General features: G+C 40.1%; 3 protein-coding genes across 7 annotated transcripts; 1 reads left to right on the plus strand and 2 right to left on the minus strand.

Moving 5' to 3' along the window:
• Positions 1 to 3,225: 3,225 nt before the first annotated feature.
• On the minus strand, positions 3,226 to 11,695 carry LOC108632697 (angiomotin-like protein 1). 3 transcript variants are annotated; one of them, XM_026810674.1, is made up of 14 exons: positions 11,240 to 11,695; positions 10,633 to 11,104; positions 10,249 to 10,367; positions 9,979 to 10,160; positions 9,550 to 9,812; positions 9,282 to 9,477; positions 8,925 to 9,211; positions 8,445 to 8,845; positions 8,235 to 8,380; positions 7,828 to 8,162; positions 7,615 to 7,749; positions 7,356 to 7,537; positions 7,116 to 7,270; positions 3,226 to 6,245 (listed from the first exon to the last, which is right to left on the minus strand). In XM_026810674.1, the coding sequence occupies exons 3-14, from the start codon at positions 10,325 to 10,327 to the stop codon at positions 5,349 to 5,351; spliced, it is 3,258 nt and encodes a 1,085-aa protein (XP_026666475.1). In that variant the 5' UTR covers positions 10,328 to 10,367; positions 10,633 to 11,104; positions 11,240 to 11,695; the 3' UTR covers positions 3,226 to 5,348. The 3 variants fall into 3 exon arrangements, with proteins under 3 accessions (XP_026666475.1, XP_026666474.1, XP_017892912.1); XM_026810673.1 differs by having other exon boundaries at positions 10,571 to 11,104; XM_018037423.2 differs by lacking the exon at positions 10,633 to 11,104.
• Positions 11,696 to 11,811: 116 nt separating this feature from the next.
• Positions 11,812 to 13,876, plus strand: LOC108632666 (thiosulfate sulfurtransferase/rhodanese-like domain-containing protein 3). Of its 2 annotated transcripts, XM_018037367.2 has the most exons (5): positions 11,812 to 11,882; positions 12,856 to 13,071; positions 13,255 to 13,452; positions 13,522 to 13,684; positions 13,762 to 13,876. In XM_018037367.2, exons 2-5 carry the CDS (start codon positions 12,900 to 12,902, stop codon positions 13,814 to 13,816), a joined length of 588 nt encoding a protein of 195 aa, XP_017892856.1. In that variant the 5' UTR covers positions 11,812 to 11,882; positions 12,856 to 12,899; the 3' UTR covers positions 13,817 to 13,876. The 2 variants fall into 2 exon arrangements, with proteins under 2 accessions (XP_017892856.1, XP_017892858.1); XM_018037369.2 differs by lacking the exon at positions 11,812 to 11,882 and having other exon boundaries at positions 12,980 to 13,071; positions 13,260 to 13,452.
• On the minus strand, positions 13,825 to 15,437 carry LOC108632665 (NKAP family protein CG6066). Of its 2 annotated transcripts, none has more exons than XM_018037366.2 (5): positions 15,310 to 15,437; positions 14,923 to 15,197; positions 14,756 to 14,840; positions 14,303 to 14,691; positions 13,825 to 14,219 (listed from the first exon to the last, which is right to left on the minus strand). In XM_018037366.2, the coding sequence occupies exons 2-5, from the start codon at positions 15,006 to 15,008 to the stop codon at positions 14,042 to 14,044; spliced, it is 738 nt and encodes a 245-aa protein (XP_017892855.1). In that variant the 5' UTR covers positions 15,009 to 15,197; positions 15,310 to 15,437; the 3' UTR covers positions 13,825 to 14,041. The 2 variants fall into 2 exon arrangements, with proteins under 2 accessions (XP_017892855.1, XP_026666482.1); XM_026810681.1 differs by having other exon boundaries at positions 15,303 to 15,437.
• Positions 15,438 to 15,450: the final 13 nt, after the last annotated feature.

A 15,450-nucleotide genomic window follows, 5' to 3' on the forward strand; every position in this document is an offset into this window, starting at 1 on the left:
CTATTGCGTCGTACGTTTCATACACCTGCAATAAACAGGAGCAGCAGGTTTAATTGATGAAGGTTGATTAATGAATCGATTGCGCGATCAAACAATAAAGAGATAGATTATAGAGTATCCAACTCCCTCTTGTCATCGAGTCATTTTCCAGATTCAATTTATCGAAAGGAATGAACGGAATTCAGGAATGCCAAATATCTTTATCGGGAGCATAAACAAATATTATGTACATCGGATACTGGAAAATATTCCAAATAATTTGCTGCACGGTATGTCCAGTGAGTCGTTGAAAAATCATGCTGCACGTTTATGACCAATTGAATTTTAAACGAATCCAGAAGATAAACAATGAAATCTGCGTAAAACGAATATGCTAATAATAATGACGGGACATGGAGAACGCGAAACACAAAACAAAAGCGGCTGGTGGCCCGCATTCGGGGGAGGACGGGCCGCGATTCCATTTACCGAATGATCGGTCAACTGAATGATTGGATGGTCGGTTTTTGGTCGCAATTTTCCCAGACCCAATTCCCTCCGCGTATTTTCTTTAACGCGGTCCAGCTTCGATCGCTCACTCTCAGTCAGCCTCGAACCCACGAGTACCGTTTTACCTCGTACCACGATTCTCTTGGTTTTATGCACGTAAAATTCTACTTCTAATTGCACCTTGAAACATCCTTGACAAAATAATTACTCGAGGGGGATTCGATAACCCAACAAACGTGACCTTATCTCGTTATTTTTCGTTCCACCGGGCTTCCGAATCAAGTACGTACTTGCACGAAACGATAACCCATATCAAGATACCGCGTCGCATGTTTCCAACCACTTTCCATCGATTCTAGGATAGCTGTTCGCTCTTTTCTCGCTTATGCTCATACAAGATACCGTTCAGACTACTTTAGATCGGCTCTTACTAAAAACCCAGACTCCTTTCGGATAGAACGTTACGGACCCTGTTAGTATAAAGGAGTTCGCGTTACGTATAAACGAAATTTTCGATTACGAGTCCATTATTAAATGATAGATCATTATCGTCTCGGAAGATGTTAAAAAACGATTGGATTCAATAAAAGTATACGTAAAATAATAGCCATGACTTTTAGGATATCTTGCAAAAATGACATTCTTTACATAATGTTTCTCGTCGCTGCGTCGACGATTTTCAGTTTTAAATCTCAATGAAGTAGTCCAACCTTTTTATAACATCGTAGCAATCCGTTCAGCGAGGACGATCGCCGATTTATCGAAAATCGTTGGTAACCGCTGCGTGGGGACAATTGAACATTTACCTTTAACAATGGCCGTCGTGGAAAAAGCGGTGAATATCAGGATCAGCTTCATCGGCGAGACTTTCATTCCGTACTCCATCATAGTTAGGTGGAATCCGTTACAGGAACATGGATGAACACACCGAACATGAAGAAACGTATTTAAACACAGAAATAGTCCACTCCGTCCATTCGCGCACCGCTCGTTGTATCTATCCTCTTTTTGACGACTTCGAAGGAACGTATGTTCGCAGTTCACCCGCGCGATCCAGGATTTATCGCAACGTCAACATCGAAGACTGTCAATTACTTAACTCGCACGTTTCACAAATATTTCACTTGATCGGCTAGTAGCGTCTCACTAAATCGAAGCAGATCGCTTTATCGAATCGTAATCGAAGCATTGATATATCGCGTCGCCACGTTCGATTGTCAGTTCCCGCGATTCGAAGTACGACACAAACTTCAAAGAGTAAGCGATCGCCGATTTAGCCCGCTCGTATCGTTCTTTACAGAGAGAGACAATTTTTATTTCCTACGTCACGAAAAACTCATAACTGTTCGCGGAACTTCGCACGAGTAGCGCGATCGGAGGTCGATAGGGTCGACGCGCTTACTGTAACAGGTGAATCGTCAATGATCACGTAATCACTGCGTTCGAATTTTGATACTGATCATCCAGCTCCGAATATTCGCACAAGAGTCAACTTCGATCCTCGATCGTTGGTCTTTTCCGGACACGAGAGTCGTTGACGGGAATCATCCCCCGTTGTCACCGGTTTCCGTGCACGCTCTCGACTTTTCACCCCGGTCTCGTGGACTTCTTCGTCGATTCCCTGGATGTCGGACCTCCGTTTATTATACGCGTCTTTCACTACCGCGGTGTACCGGCTCGCGTTTCTTACTCGCAATTTCGAAGAACAATACGGACACGTAGTTACTTACTCGACACCGGACCGCGCAACCACGAAATAAAATTCGTATATCCCACCGCACACCTACGCGGGAGTATGAACACTGTGGCACAGGCACGGAGTGGCGTTTCTCCGAAGGGAAGGAGGCCTCTGCCCCCGCAGAGATCCACGGAGATTGCCGAGCAGCGACGAATCCAGCCGAACGGGCACGAGCCGAACGCCACAACCTCCCAACCCCTGGACATCCTGCGAGCGCACTGCGCACGCAAAACACTTGACACGAGACGAGGATGAGATGAGGGGAACAACACAGAAGCGGAAAATCGACGGAAACGTCGTCGTCAAGATGTATCCCTACGGCCTCGAGGTGGGACCGATTTTTCAGAATCCGTCCGTTTTCTATGAAGATAACGCGCACCATTTTGTTAAGTAGCTTATACGTTTTTCCGAACAAGTTCCTACGTCCCATAAATTACTCGTGATAATGAAAACTATTCGAAATCTGATAAGTCATTAATATATCAGCAATCATTTTTGTGTTTACTACGTAATTTGACAAACAGAAACGCTGTTTAAATTCCATGAGTTTCGCAACTCGTAGTTATAAACAGAAACTTGTAAGAGACGACTTATTTATTGAACAAGATATTGAATCGTTTTAAAAGATCGTAGCACATAACTAAATAAATGAGTAGGATGCAAATAAATTTCAAACTTTCCAGAATAAAGCAAACATTATCCAACAGTTTAATTTTACGAAACGTTTCCATTTTAGCGTCTCTGATTTATTTTAATAAACCAATAATTTGAAATGTATGAATTAATGTATAATAATGCGAATATCAGAGACGAGTTCTATTTATTGCGATCGATACATTCATTCTTGAATTAAATATTGAAACAATGAAAACGACTTTTTAGCGAAGTTTTATTTCAATTGCTTCTGAATATTTAGTTACATAGAATATGAAAAAGTCGAAGAGGAAGGTCGGAAGAGGATATTACCTCGGTTTGGAAATATTAAATCTAAAAAGACATTTGTTATAAGTCAAATTTTTATTTCGAATTTCTACAAAAAATGTTCTATGCGTTTACCTTCCGTTTTGATACAAGCTTGAGATCTTCGTAGCGGAGAATGTTCTTGGGGACTTAGATATTAGAAAACTGCATCTTTTATTTAAATACACACACAAAACGTTGTTTTCGAAGGCCGCTGTGATTTAATAGTTTGTTTTTGGAATCTACTACCGCTGAAATCTCAAGCTTGATGATCATCGAATCATTGTCCTTCTAACTCTTATTATAAACGAGCGAAATATGTCACAGATCTCTCACTTCGTAAATCTTAACGAACACCCTACGCGTACACAGAGGATGAGTCTTTTATCGGTCGCTGTCGCTCTGCAGTTTCTTTTTAAAATTTGTTACGCAGGACCGCATACTTCAAACGGAAGCTGATCAAAGCGCGCTCTCTTCTACAACGTCCACGAAAAAGGAAAAAAAAAGAGTAGATCTGATAGAAAATTCACCCTACACGTAAAATAGATAATTAACACAAAAACGAAAACAAATAAATACGCTAAATTATATTAAAATATGTTTGTCATCGTAAATCGTAGTGTGCGGCGTTCTATTTTGCTTTGGCATTCTATGCATTTTTCTTTCTTTCTTTCTTTTGTTCTTTCTCTCTTCCTTTTTTCTTGTTTCGCACGAGACAAGAAAAATAAAAAGGGGATTCGTCGGCAAATTTCTGAACTCCCCGCGGAAACGACGATGTTACGCGCGTAGGAAAAAAATCCTTGTTTTTCTTTTCGTTCCCATTCTTCCTTTCAAAAGACTACGTACCATTCGTTGATGGGAGATTAAAGACAATGCTAATGAAATTTCCGCTATATTGACCACGAATATCCCTATAGTCCTCGAGGAAGTCGTGTTTGAATGAGTATACTATGTACATCTCGTACGTTTCGGCCTTGCAAATAGCAAAGAAAAAAATAGAATTTGTTTCGCCGGTATTCAGTTTTTTCAGTCTTATAGGTATCTATACTAATCCCGATGATCGAAGCGGTGCTAAAAATCCTACGACGCATCCTTGACTGTAGTAGAAATTAATTCCTACTTTTCTTTAGTAGTAATTAAATGTAGCCTGACGTACACATAACAATCGAATCCCCCTTACTGTGCATTCAGACAATTGACTTTTCAATTTAGCTTTACATAGTTTCGCTTTTCCCTCGAAAAGCGAAACCCGACTGGGTAGTATAATCGTGGTATCTTCGTGGACGTTTCCTACCGGAAACGATCTCGAAGACACGTATGACGAAAAAAGGGGAAGAGGAAAAAATGCTTTAGTAAGGCACGTGTGAAAATGTTAAATGCTGTAGAAATTGGAAAAAATAGCTGTAACTGTTCGAGAACCACGAGAATCGACGTTTTGCTGGAAGAGCTTTGAAAATTTCTGCACGTTCCCTTAATTCCTATAGTACTTACAAAATAGTTAGACCGATTGTTTTTTCATACAGTCTTTAACAAGGCACTAATTTCCTGCGCGAGATACAAGTATGTAATATACATATATGTATATTTGAGAAGACCGCAGTATTTCTAGACGTAGGCACGATGTGTATATGAAACGAGAGAAAATCAATTCCGTTTTCACAACAGAAATTACTTTGGTAATGACTAGGTCATGCACTATCGCTACGCTCAACGATATATCGTGGTTTCTCCCGCGATCGGTTGTTTCCCCGTTTTTTAACGTAGCGAGAAGGGAACTAACGCTTCGTTCAATATTATGGCTGTGTCTACGTATGTCTGGAACATACGTACATTAAGACTCTGGATGTAATCCGAACTGCTGAAGCAAGAAAACAGGGATGCTCCCAGGCCAGTCTTGCTTTTCATTTTCTCTTTCGTCATTTTCGTCCCTCGTGTAGCTCACAAATCGTTTTTTCCCGTTCACTCGAATCAATAATTCCTTTTTCCATTTATCAAAAACGCAGAAAAGAAACTTAAGACGGTAGAACAAGCTTACGTACCAATGTAAATTGGTAAGAGAGTTTTGCATATAGAAGAACGTATCTCTCCGATTGCTCGTTAAAATATCCGTTCCCCTTTTTAAAAGAAAAACATCAATCGTAGAATCGGTCAGTTTCGAAAACTAAAATTGAATGCGACAATTGTTCGGACGCGGTATGGACCTCGCCTTGGAAGGTGGCAAAGACGAGGTAGACGCCTCGCTGCTGGCAGTGCCGCCGGAATCGCGGCCTCCGCTCTTGCTGCTCACCGTACTCCCGGTACTCTGTCCCCGTGATCCGGTCTGCTTTCTTAAAGTGCCCTCGCTAAGGCGACCGTACTCTGCGACGCGACAAGACGGTGGCGGTATCAGCGAGCGATTCTGCGTTTCCCTGTGCTTCGTCTCCGAATTGGATGGCTGTTTCTTGTGAACGGCGGTGTCGCCCTGTAGGCGTTCATATTCGTGTCCGATCGGCTTCTTCAATGTATTGCTCGCGACCAACAGCTCCGCGCCGGACGATTTCTTTCGGCGCTGAGCCTTCGCATCGAATCTCCCATATTCGATAGTGGAATTGCTCGCATCGCGCATCTTGATGCCTGTGGGAGGGTCCAGCGCCGGGCCTGGATCGGACTTCTTACGCGTCTCCGTATCGCTGAGTCTGCAATAACGGGAGCCCGTCGATTTCGCGTTCTTCGGTGGCCGAGGTAACGAGCTGGGTGGAAGGCTGCCCGCGCGACGCGGCTCACCCTCCTGCATCCTCTGTCTCTGTGAGCTTCTCCCCTGCTTCTCCAACAGCATCATATCTTCGGGCTTGCCGTCCGATAATCTCGAGACGGTGCCTTTTAGCCTCGAGGCTGCGCTAGCGAATTCCATGATACCGGGCGAGACCTCGCCCCCAGAGTCGTCCAACAAACGACTCTTACTCGAGGCGGTGCTCGAGGTACCTGTACTATCTACACCCGCCAATAATGGCTTGGGTATTTTTCCTTTTCTCGACGCAGTGCCTGGATTAGAGAATCCTGGAAAACAGCAAAGTGCCCGCTGAAACAAGAGAAAAGAAGACCTGCGATTGGAAAGGAGGCCCGGGACCTGGAAAAGGTGTTAGTGCTCGCCACAACAGCGCATGCACACTCAGGGATCACACGGGATTGGAATTTGGACGGGTTAGTTGGATTAAAAAAAACAGGAGAACGGAAACGTCGTCTTTCTCTTTTTTTATCACTTAAACTACTGGATACACTTGCAAACACATAATTTATACGATAAATCAATGGCACGCAATTATCTGTATTAGTGAAAATACAAAACTTTACTCAGTTTGTAAGTAAAAACAGCGAATGCATTCTTATATTATCTACGAATATACTGTTTCGTTATTTATACAGAGTCCGCTCTTTCATAGTATTCTATTTTCTTTAAAAAATAATAAGCGTACTTTTAAACCAAGTACGTATCTTGTGTTAAATGTAGAAGCGTACTCTGTATACGTTTCAGTAATCAAACAAGATGAAAAAAGTATATAAAAACGAATTAAATGAACACGCAAATGGCTGTAACTGTTATGCAAATAATGGCAATAATAAGCACTTAAATAATCGATGTATTATACGCTTATATCAAGACTGGAAGATAATAAACTGATTTTACTAGAACTATTTTACGAGCATTTTTCATAATACATCAACTATTTTCAGTCGTATGATCAATCTAAATATAACACTGAGGTACCTTTTAACACACAATCGGTAATATTTTCAGAGTCTTCCGTAGCTATAAGGCTAAAGTAATTACTAAAGAAATTAAACGTCACGGAAAGCATTACGAACGCAAAAAAAGATTTTATCTTTTCATTGTATCGCCACGAGATCTTTACTCGCGTTTAGATTATACGTTTACTTGGATCTTGCATACCTTACTAAGCAGTTGGGAGTCTAGCTCTTTTAATTGATCATCGAGACTCTTGTTCGTTTGCTCGAAACTGCCTTGCTTCCTATACTTATAACTGTCTGTAACACCGTATGAACCGGTACTTCCGTAGCCGCTACCACCACCCAATACGCTGCTTACTGCAAAACATACAATAAAGAGGCAATTAATAGATTGAAAAATAATCTGCTCACTCAACTATTAACGAAAGTATTTTCCTCTCACCAAGTTCTGGCGTGCTCGTCAGTGCAGTATGGTGATCCGCCGATGTACTTGAATGAGACGAGTGCGCAGCAGGATAACTACCAACACCACTGCTGCTACTGCTATCTTTGTCATACGTATGCTTCTGAAGTACGCGGATCATGGCGTCCCTCTCGGCTAATTTCGATTCTAAATCTTTCATTCTGCAAAGTAATCCGTACAAATATAATTCTACGTCATCAAAAGGAACGCGTAAACAGTTTCTTCGAAATAATAGTACCTAGATTCGAGATCTGCCAATTTCTTTTGCGCAGCATGAACTTCGTCCATGTGTCGCATCTTCTCAGAACGAGCCTCTGCGATCAATTTCTCCGCGTCTTGACTAGTTTTTTCCAACGCAGCTATTTTAGCATCTCTGTTTATTCGGAGAAAATAAATGTTAAATTAATACGTGCGTGCGACGATGCAAAAATAAATGAATAGAGAAACATACTTTGGTAAGCTAGCTGCGTCGATCGCTGCTTGTCTCAACGCGCTTTCTTCGAGATAACGTTGCTCCCATTTCGCGACATCGCCTTCCAGCGACATAATTTTTTCGTCTCTTTCGCGTATTCGTCGTTTCAACTCTGCGATCGTTTCTCCATTGGAGAATTGTTCATTACCATTAGCACCGCCGCCTCCGCCACCGCCGCCTTCTCTCAATTCCCGTTCTAATTGACCTCTCAACTGCCTCTCCGTTTCTTCCCTTCTGTCGCTGGACGCTTGAAGAGAAGATAAAGCTCGTTGAAGTTGACCTACTCTTTCCACGTACACTTGTTTTTTTCGACACTGTAAGCAAAAGTCAATATAACAGGCGATTGGGAAAATTGAATAATGTTTCCTAAATAAAAAGATGAGTACCTCTTCTTCAAGACGTACTACGTTTCCTTGTGCATTAGTGAGAGCAGTATCCAAAATATCTATATGTGTACGTTGTTCTTGTAGCGTTGCTCGTTGTGCTGCCAATTCGATTTCCTGCCTCTCTTTTGCCGCGGCTAATTCCTTATCTAGAAAGTCAGTGATCGATCAGAACTTTTATCCATAAGAGTCGAAATGAATTTCATAGCATACTTTGTGTAATTAACTGGCCAATCAGTAGTTCACGTTGCGTCAATTCCTTTCTCATGGATTCTACGATCGGCGGACTATCGGTACGCGCTGACAGTAAATCTATTTGATCTCTCAATGCGCGATTCAATTCTGTTAAACGCCTGCAATCGTTCTGCAACCTCAGCCTAGCAGCTCGTTCCAATTTCTCCCTCCGCTCGCTCGAAGCCGCCAATTCTTCATGAGCTCTGTGCACCTTCGCGATTTCTTGTTCCAACTTCTGAGATTTAGCAACTTTGCTGTAACACTGCTCCAACTCCAACTTCAACGCACTATTCTCTTGGATCACGATTTGTATCATCTCCGCCGATGGCCAGATTTCACCTGTTGCAGATTCTATCTCCTCTCTGCCTTTCGTCTGAGGTCTATAAAAACATTAGGAACAAACATTATTTATAATAAACATCGAGAGTCAGCTAACTTCTATCAGATTAGCTAAATCACCGTGGAGATGTGGTTCGTAGATTGTAGTTATCGATGTCCGGTTTGCCGATTCTAGACAAGTCGGGTTGCGATCTCGACAGCGTTAATTTTTCCATTGGCCCAAGAAGTCGAGATTTAGTTTTCAGTGGCAACAGAACGGACATGTATGAAGGCGGTGGTCTACCTTCTGACTCGCTATTTACTTTTCCCCTATCACCATCTCTCATTCTCACATCGATATTTGCTCCATTGTTCGTTAACTTATTGTATGATGGAACTTTCACTTCCTTCGCAAGATGTTTTAATACCTGCACACAACGTAAAGTATGTACGGATACATTTATTTAATAAGATTCCCTTCTTCGTCAAAATAATCACCTGCGACTGACTAAGATAATCATCTGGTATATCCGTGATTTCTTGACACCCCCCGTTATTAGGTTGCTCGTAGACATGATCATCGTGAGATAAATTAGATAAAGATTGCATAGTAGGACTGTTCGAATGTCCCTTTCCACTACCGTCGCAGTACAAGTAACCCATGTCTCCGTGTTCTCTGACTACTCCTGATAATCTGAAATTAACTAATGCTTTAAAAAGTGTCATAAAAAGATATTACCAAGACTAAAACGATCGTAGCTGTTACCTTCCAGATGGTACCCAGGAGTTATCGTCGTTAGCATTGTGTATGATAAGCGTATTATAGGAGCTCGTAGACACGTCCAAGCTGCTTCTGTTCGAGCCTACACTGGTACGATTGCTTAAATTATCCTTCAAACTATTCCTATTAGAACCATTAATGCTATCTTTAAGACTGTTTCGATTGGAACCATTCAAATTCTCTTTCAAACTGTTCCTGTTCGATCCGTTCAAACTATCTTTCAAACTGTTTCTGTTGAGCAGGTTACCCTAAATCGCAGCAAAGTAATTTACACTTACATAACTTAATAATAGTGCATTTCGTAGAATGTAAGAATAATATAACAATAACTGTGTACATTCGACATTAGTCCAGCTGAATTACAACCAATAAAGCTATCAGGAATATTCTCATTTAATAAGTAACCATACTAACTTGAATATTTGGTATATTTTCTTTATGACTGGACGATCTAGATGGACTTTGCTGCTGATTCTCCTGACCTTGAGGCTCCTGGCGAGCCGTATGTCTTATAACATAACGATCTTCATTAGTTAAATTTTCATTTGATGTTGAGACATCGGTTTCACTGCCGCTTAAACTTTGTGGAAGACCACCTGTCGAATACAATTAGATATTCTTTTTATTGTCTTAAATATTACGAATTAAATCGGGAAAAAGCAGGGATCATTTTCATTTCTATACCTTGCATGGATAATTGCTTCCTCTGTATATTGTTATTTGAAAAAGGCAAGAATCTGCTACCTTGTTGGAGAGAACTCATTTTCCTAGTTTTATCATTTACACCTTCTTTTATAGTTTATCTACAGTCAGAATTAGTTTCTTATAATTATACGCGAACTATATACACGTGCATAGATATAAAATTATCGTATGGCAGGAAACGCATAGGATAAATGCACGTGTTATTTTATTTATGTGTTTTATTAAATTAATTCAACGAAGGTTAACTTATTTCGTGTTAACACGCTTAAAGATTAACGAAAAAGAATCTATCGTCGCGGACCTTCGACATGCAGGCGGGCTTGAAGAGACTTAAGAATGATTTCTTTCGTGACGCGAACGTACGTTGTACAGAAAAAGACTTCGCCTCGAAGCATATCGAGAAGGCGAACGAAAAAGATGAACCAATATTCACAGACGCTCGTCAAATCTCTTGGAAGATATCACTGAGAAACGCAAATTTAATTTATCTATTTAATTCGTACATTCTGTATTTGACACTGTGCACAATATACGCGGCATTCCGAAAACGAGAGACGGAGAGGAAATAATACGAAAGTTGGAAAGGAAAAAAAGAGAGCGATGGCATAGTAATGGTAAAAGCAGAGCACTCTGACAGAGGTGTCAACACTGTGGAATGTTGATAATCCGGAGATATCGAATTTTTGGTTGATGCATAACATCGCAGCGTCTGAAAGCATTTGAGATGTCGCGGACTCTATTTTCATCGGCACATACGGGCGTTGGAAACCCGAGAAACGCTGCCATCGCACGCGATCTTTGATACATTTTTATAGCTTTCCGATCTCTCGAAGAACTGTATAAATAAACAAAAGAATATACTCGAACTGTGTGCATGCATGTCCGTGGTATGTACGTGGATCTTTCACGCGGCGCGTTATCGCGAAATCGAAGCTAGATCGTCCTCACGAATCATCGTCCGATTACTCACATTATGCGAAGGTGTAAAATCGGGATAAATGTCGTAATTATTTCAATAAATTAGTACACTTTACTGCTCCACGCACGAGAAATAAAAATCGCTAGTTCTTGCATTCCTCATCAGGGTGCGACGGTATACGAAAGCGGGATATGCTCTTCCTCCTGACCTGACGCTTCGAAACTTTCCCAACCTTCTTCGTGCGATCGTATAATGATAAATAATGAATTCATTGAAAAGCAGCATACGTAAAATCGCGCCCTTAGTACTATTTTCTTTTAGGTACAGTTGTACTTGATGTTTAACAATTTCCCTCCTTTTTACACGCTGGATGTATTACATTTTGCATATCCATTCGCTATTCTTAACCAAGATTTATGTCAAGTTCATTGTACGCGATATGTAATATTTAAGTCCTTACGATAGGACTTTGTTTAACTTCCAGTAGTTTGAATTAAATATTGTAACGAAGGAATAATCAAATGTAACGTAAAGAACTTGTTTCGCGTGGCGTTTATTTAAGTCTGGTTCACTGACGCGAACGCGTAGATTCTAATGGAAACTATACTTGGATGAAAGTGATGTTCATTGTCTGTGTTCAGGGTGTTCAGTAGCTTTACTCTGTCATCTGATTGCACGTTGCACATTGCAGTTGCACTGATTACACCCAGTGATGTAAGATTTGCGGAATTTCGATCGCCGCGCGTACGGTGAAGAAAAGTGGAACTAAAAGTCTTGATGTAAGATTTTGCGGATTTTTCCGCCCATAGCGTAGACCCAGTCTAGCATGCTGTTATGTCTTAGCTTTAAAGTTTGAACCTAGCCGCGCGCGTAATTTGAACGACGTACCACTACACGCGTAATTTTTCCGTATACGTGTATCAGGTAAACGGCAAGACCCAAACTGCAAACCTGCCCTTTAAATGCTCGTGTCTCGTGGATCCTTCGATGACCAGCAAACGCTTTCGCCTCAGCTCCTTCGTTTTCGCGTAAAGGGATGCAAACGAGTCACGCTCAGCGATTGCACGTGCATATATAATTTTTTTTTAACAACCATAAACATTTCAATGAATTTAACGAGATAACTGTATGTACTTTATATAATAACAATAATGAAAGTTGAATAATTAGTATGAAAAAATAATCTTATNATAAGATTATTTTTTCATACTAATTATTCAACTTTCATTATTGTTATTATATAAAGTACATACAGTTATCTCGTTAAATTCATTGAAATGTTTATGGCTGTTAAAAAAAAATTATATATGCACGTGCAATCGCTGAGCGTGACTCGTTTGCACCCCTTTACGCGAAAACGAAGGAGCTGAGGCGAAAGCGTTTGCTGGTCATCGAAGGATCCACGAGACACGAGCATTTAAAGGGCAGGTTTGCAGTTTGGGTCTTGCCGTTTACCTGATACACGTATACGGAAAAATTACGCGTATAGTGGTACGTCGTTCAAATTACGCGCGCGGCTAGGTTCAAACTTTAAAGCTAAGACATAACAGCATGCTAGACTGGGTCTACGCTATGGGCGGAAAAATCCGCAAAATCTTACATCAAGACTTTTAGTTCCACTTTTCTTCACCGTACGCGCGGCGATCGAAATTCCGCAAATCTTACATCACTGATTACACCTAGTTGTGACGTAGCTGCATACGCACCAAACATGTTCCATACTCAGCAATTAATTATGAATTCCAGCAAATTACGTCAGTTTTATAGACTCATTTCTACTAGATCACCGCCTCAGAGTTTATGCGTTATATCAGTTATATCGCGAACATTTACGCAGGATAAATTGTTAAAAATTACTTCGTGCAACACAATTTTAACACACGGTAATTTACAAACAATGTTGGGCAAATAGTTAACTCCATCAACTAAAAATTGTTATGGGCAATACAAAAAAAGAATCTTTAATTTCGTTTCGCATACTTGAAAGTAGTTTTTAACTCAAAGTAGCATGTTCCGTCGTAAATCTACAATTTTATTTGCAATGTATGGAACGTATTGTTTTTTAGTACAGCTATCCTTAAATTTTACAACTTCGACATTTCTTAATACCGATATTAAGACCATGTCCGATAAAGGATCCCTTGACGTTGATTATAATGGAATTTTAAAAGCTCAGAATGATAGTAGCGTTTTAATCATTGATGTTAGGGAAAAGGAAGAGATTGATGAAACTGGAAAACTACCTGGAAGTATTCATATTCCAAGTACGTCCAAGAATCGTTTAACTAAACATTGTTTTAAGTATTAGATGATCATATTACCGAATTCTGTAGTGGGAGAAGTTGCGAATACTTTGCTAAGCCTCTCTGAAAATGATTTTAAAAAGAAATTTGCTAGAGAGAAACCTTCGAAAGATACGAAAATCATCTTGAGCTGCAGATCTGGCAAAAGGAGTAGCATGGTTCAAGAAGAAATACAGAAGCTTGGATATGAAAAGTAACTTCATGTACCAGAAATATTTCTTAAGTTTTCAAACATACGTACCAATTCTAATGGTATTATTCATATTTTAGCGCGTACAATTATGTTGGAGGATGGCTGGATTGGGAAAGCAATCAAAAGGTATAAAAAATATCTTTCTTTTTATGTATGTCGGGTATATTTGTCAATAAAGTGTCGTTAATTAGATGAAATGACAATTACTCAATCTTTTCCTCTTCAGGAATGAATGTAGCATATGATAGATGTACAATCAATTGTTGTTAATATATATATATACACATGTACTTCATATTTTCTACTCAACATTATTATATACATTAATTCAAATAATCCTGTTTTAGAAAGTAGTTATCACTTATTTTTCTGTTCTTGAGCCAGCTTCTGATTAACCATTTCTCTGAATTGCCCCAAAATAAGATTTTCTCTCTTTTGCCTTTCTTCTTTGCTAAACATAGCCAAAGCGCGTTTCTCGTCGGCAGAATAAATCTGGTTCTCCTTACGTATACGGACAGCTTCCATTCGCCGATGTCTGTGAAGAAAATAAAAATCATATCATCATATTATTGAGATCCATTTTCGTTACTGTTTTACAATTTTGGAAATATAGCTTACCTGCTACCACTCATAACGTAGCCAACAGATTCGTAGGAAGCAATTTCTTCTGAAGTCAAACCAATTTCACCTCTCCTGGGTATACGTTTTCCTTCTGCAACATATGCAGCCATAGCAGCACCTTCACCCGGTAAAAGAGCTTTGCCGAAGTCTTTAGCAGATAACGTCACGTGTGGTTTCTGAACTGGACCCACTATGCCTTCGTCACCACTTTCACCAGAACTCGAACCCTTCTTAACTTTAGCCTTGTCATTAACTCCATTCTTTTCTACCCACACAAATTCTTCAGTTTCACTCTCAGAACTACTGTCTGACTTCTTCTTTTTCTTTTTGCGTTTCTTCTTTTTTTCTTTCTTGGCTTTCTTCTCCTTCTTCAATTTCTTACTTTTCTGGAATAATTTTAAATACACAAATAAGTACATGCTGGAAATATATGAAAATATTATTTCGTACCTTCCTTTTCATCTCTTGTTTTCGTTTCCTATCTCTTGGCATGCTGTTATCTTTGTACTTATTGAGTTCTTCATCGTCGTCAGAACTACATTAAAAATAAAGAATTCAGGTTACAAATTTGCTATCAAAAAATAAAGCTATATAGTAGGAAGATTGTAATTTCGTACTCCTCGATTCGCGTCGGTGATTTGCCCCAAAGTCTATCAACGCCACACAATCCGATTTGTTCCCTGTCACGTCTACGTGCATCCATCGTCGTGTTATTCTTTGTTTGCTGTCGCTATTACTGTTTGTTTGCAATATCCACTAAGTACTGCAATGCATTCAGCCTCAGACATTTTGAGGAACTACATTCGCATCTCCATTGCCAATTGCCAAAAATTCAATGCTAAAGCCTTTGTGTTGGGCTTGGAGTTTGGTTCAGCGTCGGTATTGGTGTGTACTATGTATATGTACGATATGTACGTCAGTGAGATGTAAGATGCAATACGATGATGTCAGTGATATCAATATGATGTCTGATAGTCTGATCCAGTGTCGTTCTTACTTCATACCAGAAAGAAACTGTTCTCTCTGTCCTTCTTGTGAACGTTAAGAAAAGTTGCCTGAAGTTCCCAAACAGCCACCCTCGCGCCACCTTCGTCACTCGTCAGGAACAACGCGGGGCATAACGAAAACGAGTGAACGAGTAACCT

This window comes from Ceratina calcarata, unplaced genomic scaffold (assembly GCF_001652005.2).
Source record: "Ceratina calcarata isolate Rehan_Ccalc_2016 unplaced genomic scaffold, ASM165200v1 scaffold165.2, whole genome shotgun sequence".
NCBI lineage: Eukaryota > Metazoa > Arthropoda > Insecta > Hymenoptera > Apidae > Ceratina > Ceratina calcarata.

Excerpts from the sequence above, each read along its gene's own strand:
- LOC108632666 (XM_018037367.2), top strand. The coding sequence starts at position 12,900 with ATGTTCCATACTCAGCAATTAATTATGAATTCCAGCAAATTACGTCAG. Across the intron at positions 13,072-13,254 it reads CAACACAATTTTAACACACG|TACAGCTATCCTTAAATTTT; the intron begins GTAATTTACAAA and ends ATTGTTTTTTAG. Across the intron at positions 13,685-13,761 it reads CAGAAGCTTGGATATGAAAA|CGCGTACAATTATGTTGGAG; the intron begins GTAACTTCATGT and ends TTCATATTTTAG.
- LOC108632665 (XM_018037366.2), bottom strand. The coding sequence starts at position 15,008 with ATGGATGCACGTAGACGTGACAGGGAACAAATCGGATTGTGTGGCGTT. Across the intron at positions 14,841-14,922 it reads TCACCGACGCGAATCGAGGA|TTCTGACGACGATGAAGAAC; the intron begins GTACGAAATTAC and ends TTTTTAATGTAG. Across the intron at positions 14,220-14,302 it reads TACGTTATGAGTGGTAGCAG|ACATCGGCGAATGGAAGCTG; the intron begins GTAAGCTATATT and ends TTTTCTTCACAG.
- LOC108632697 (XM_018037423.2), bottom strand. The coding sequence starts at position 10,327 with ATGAGTTCTCTCCAACAAGGTAGCAGATTCTTGCCTTTTTCAAATAAC. Across the intron at positions 9,212-9,281 it reads ATTATCTTAGTCAGTCGCAG|GTATTAAAACATCTTGCGAA; the intron begins GTGATTATTTTG and ends CGTTGTGTGCAG. Across the intron at positions 8,381-8,444 it reads TGGCCAGTTAATTACACAAA|ATAAGGAATTAGCCGCGGCA; the intron begins GTATGCTATGAA and ends CTGACTTTCTAG.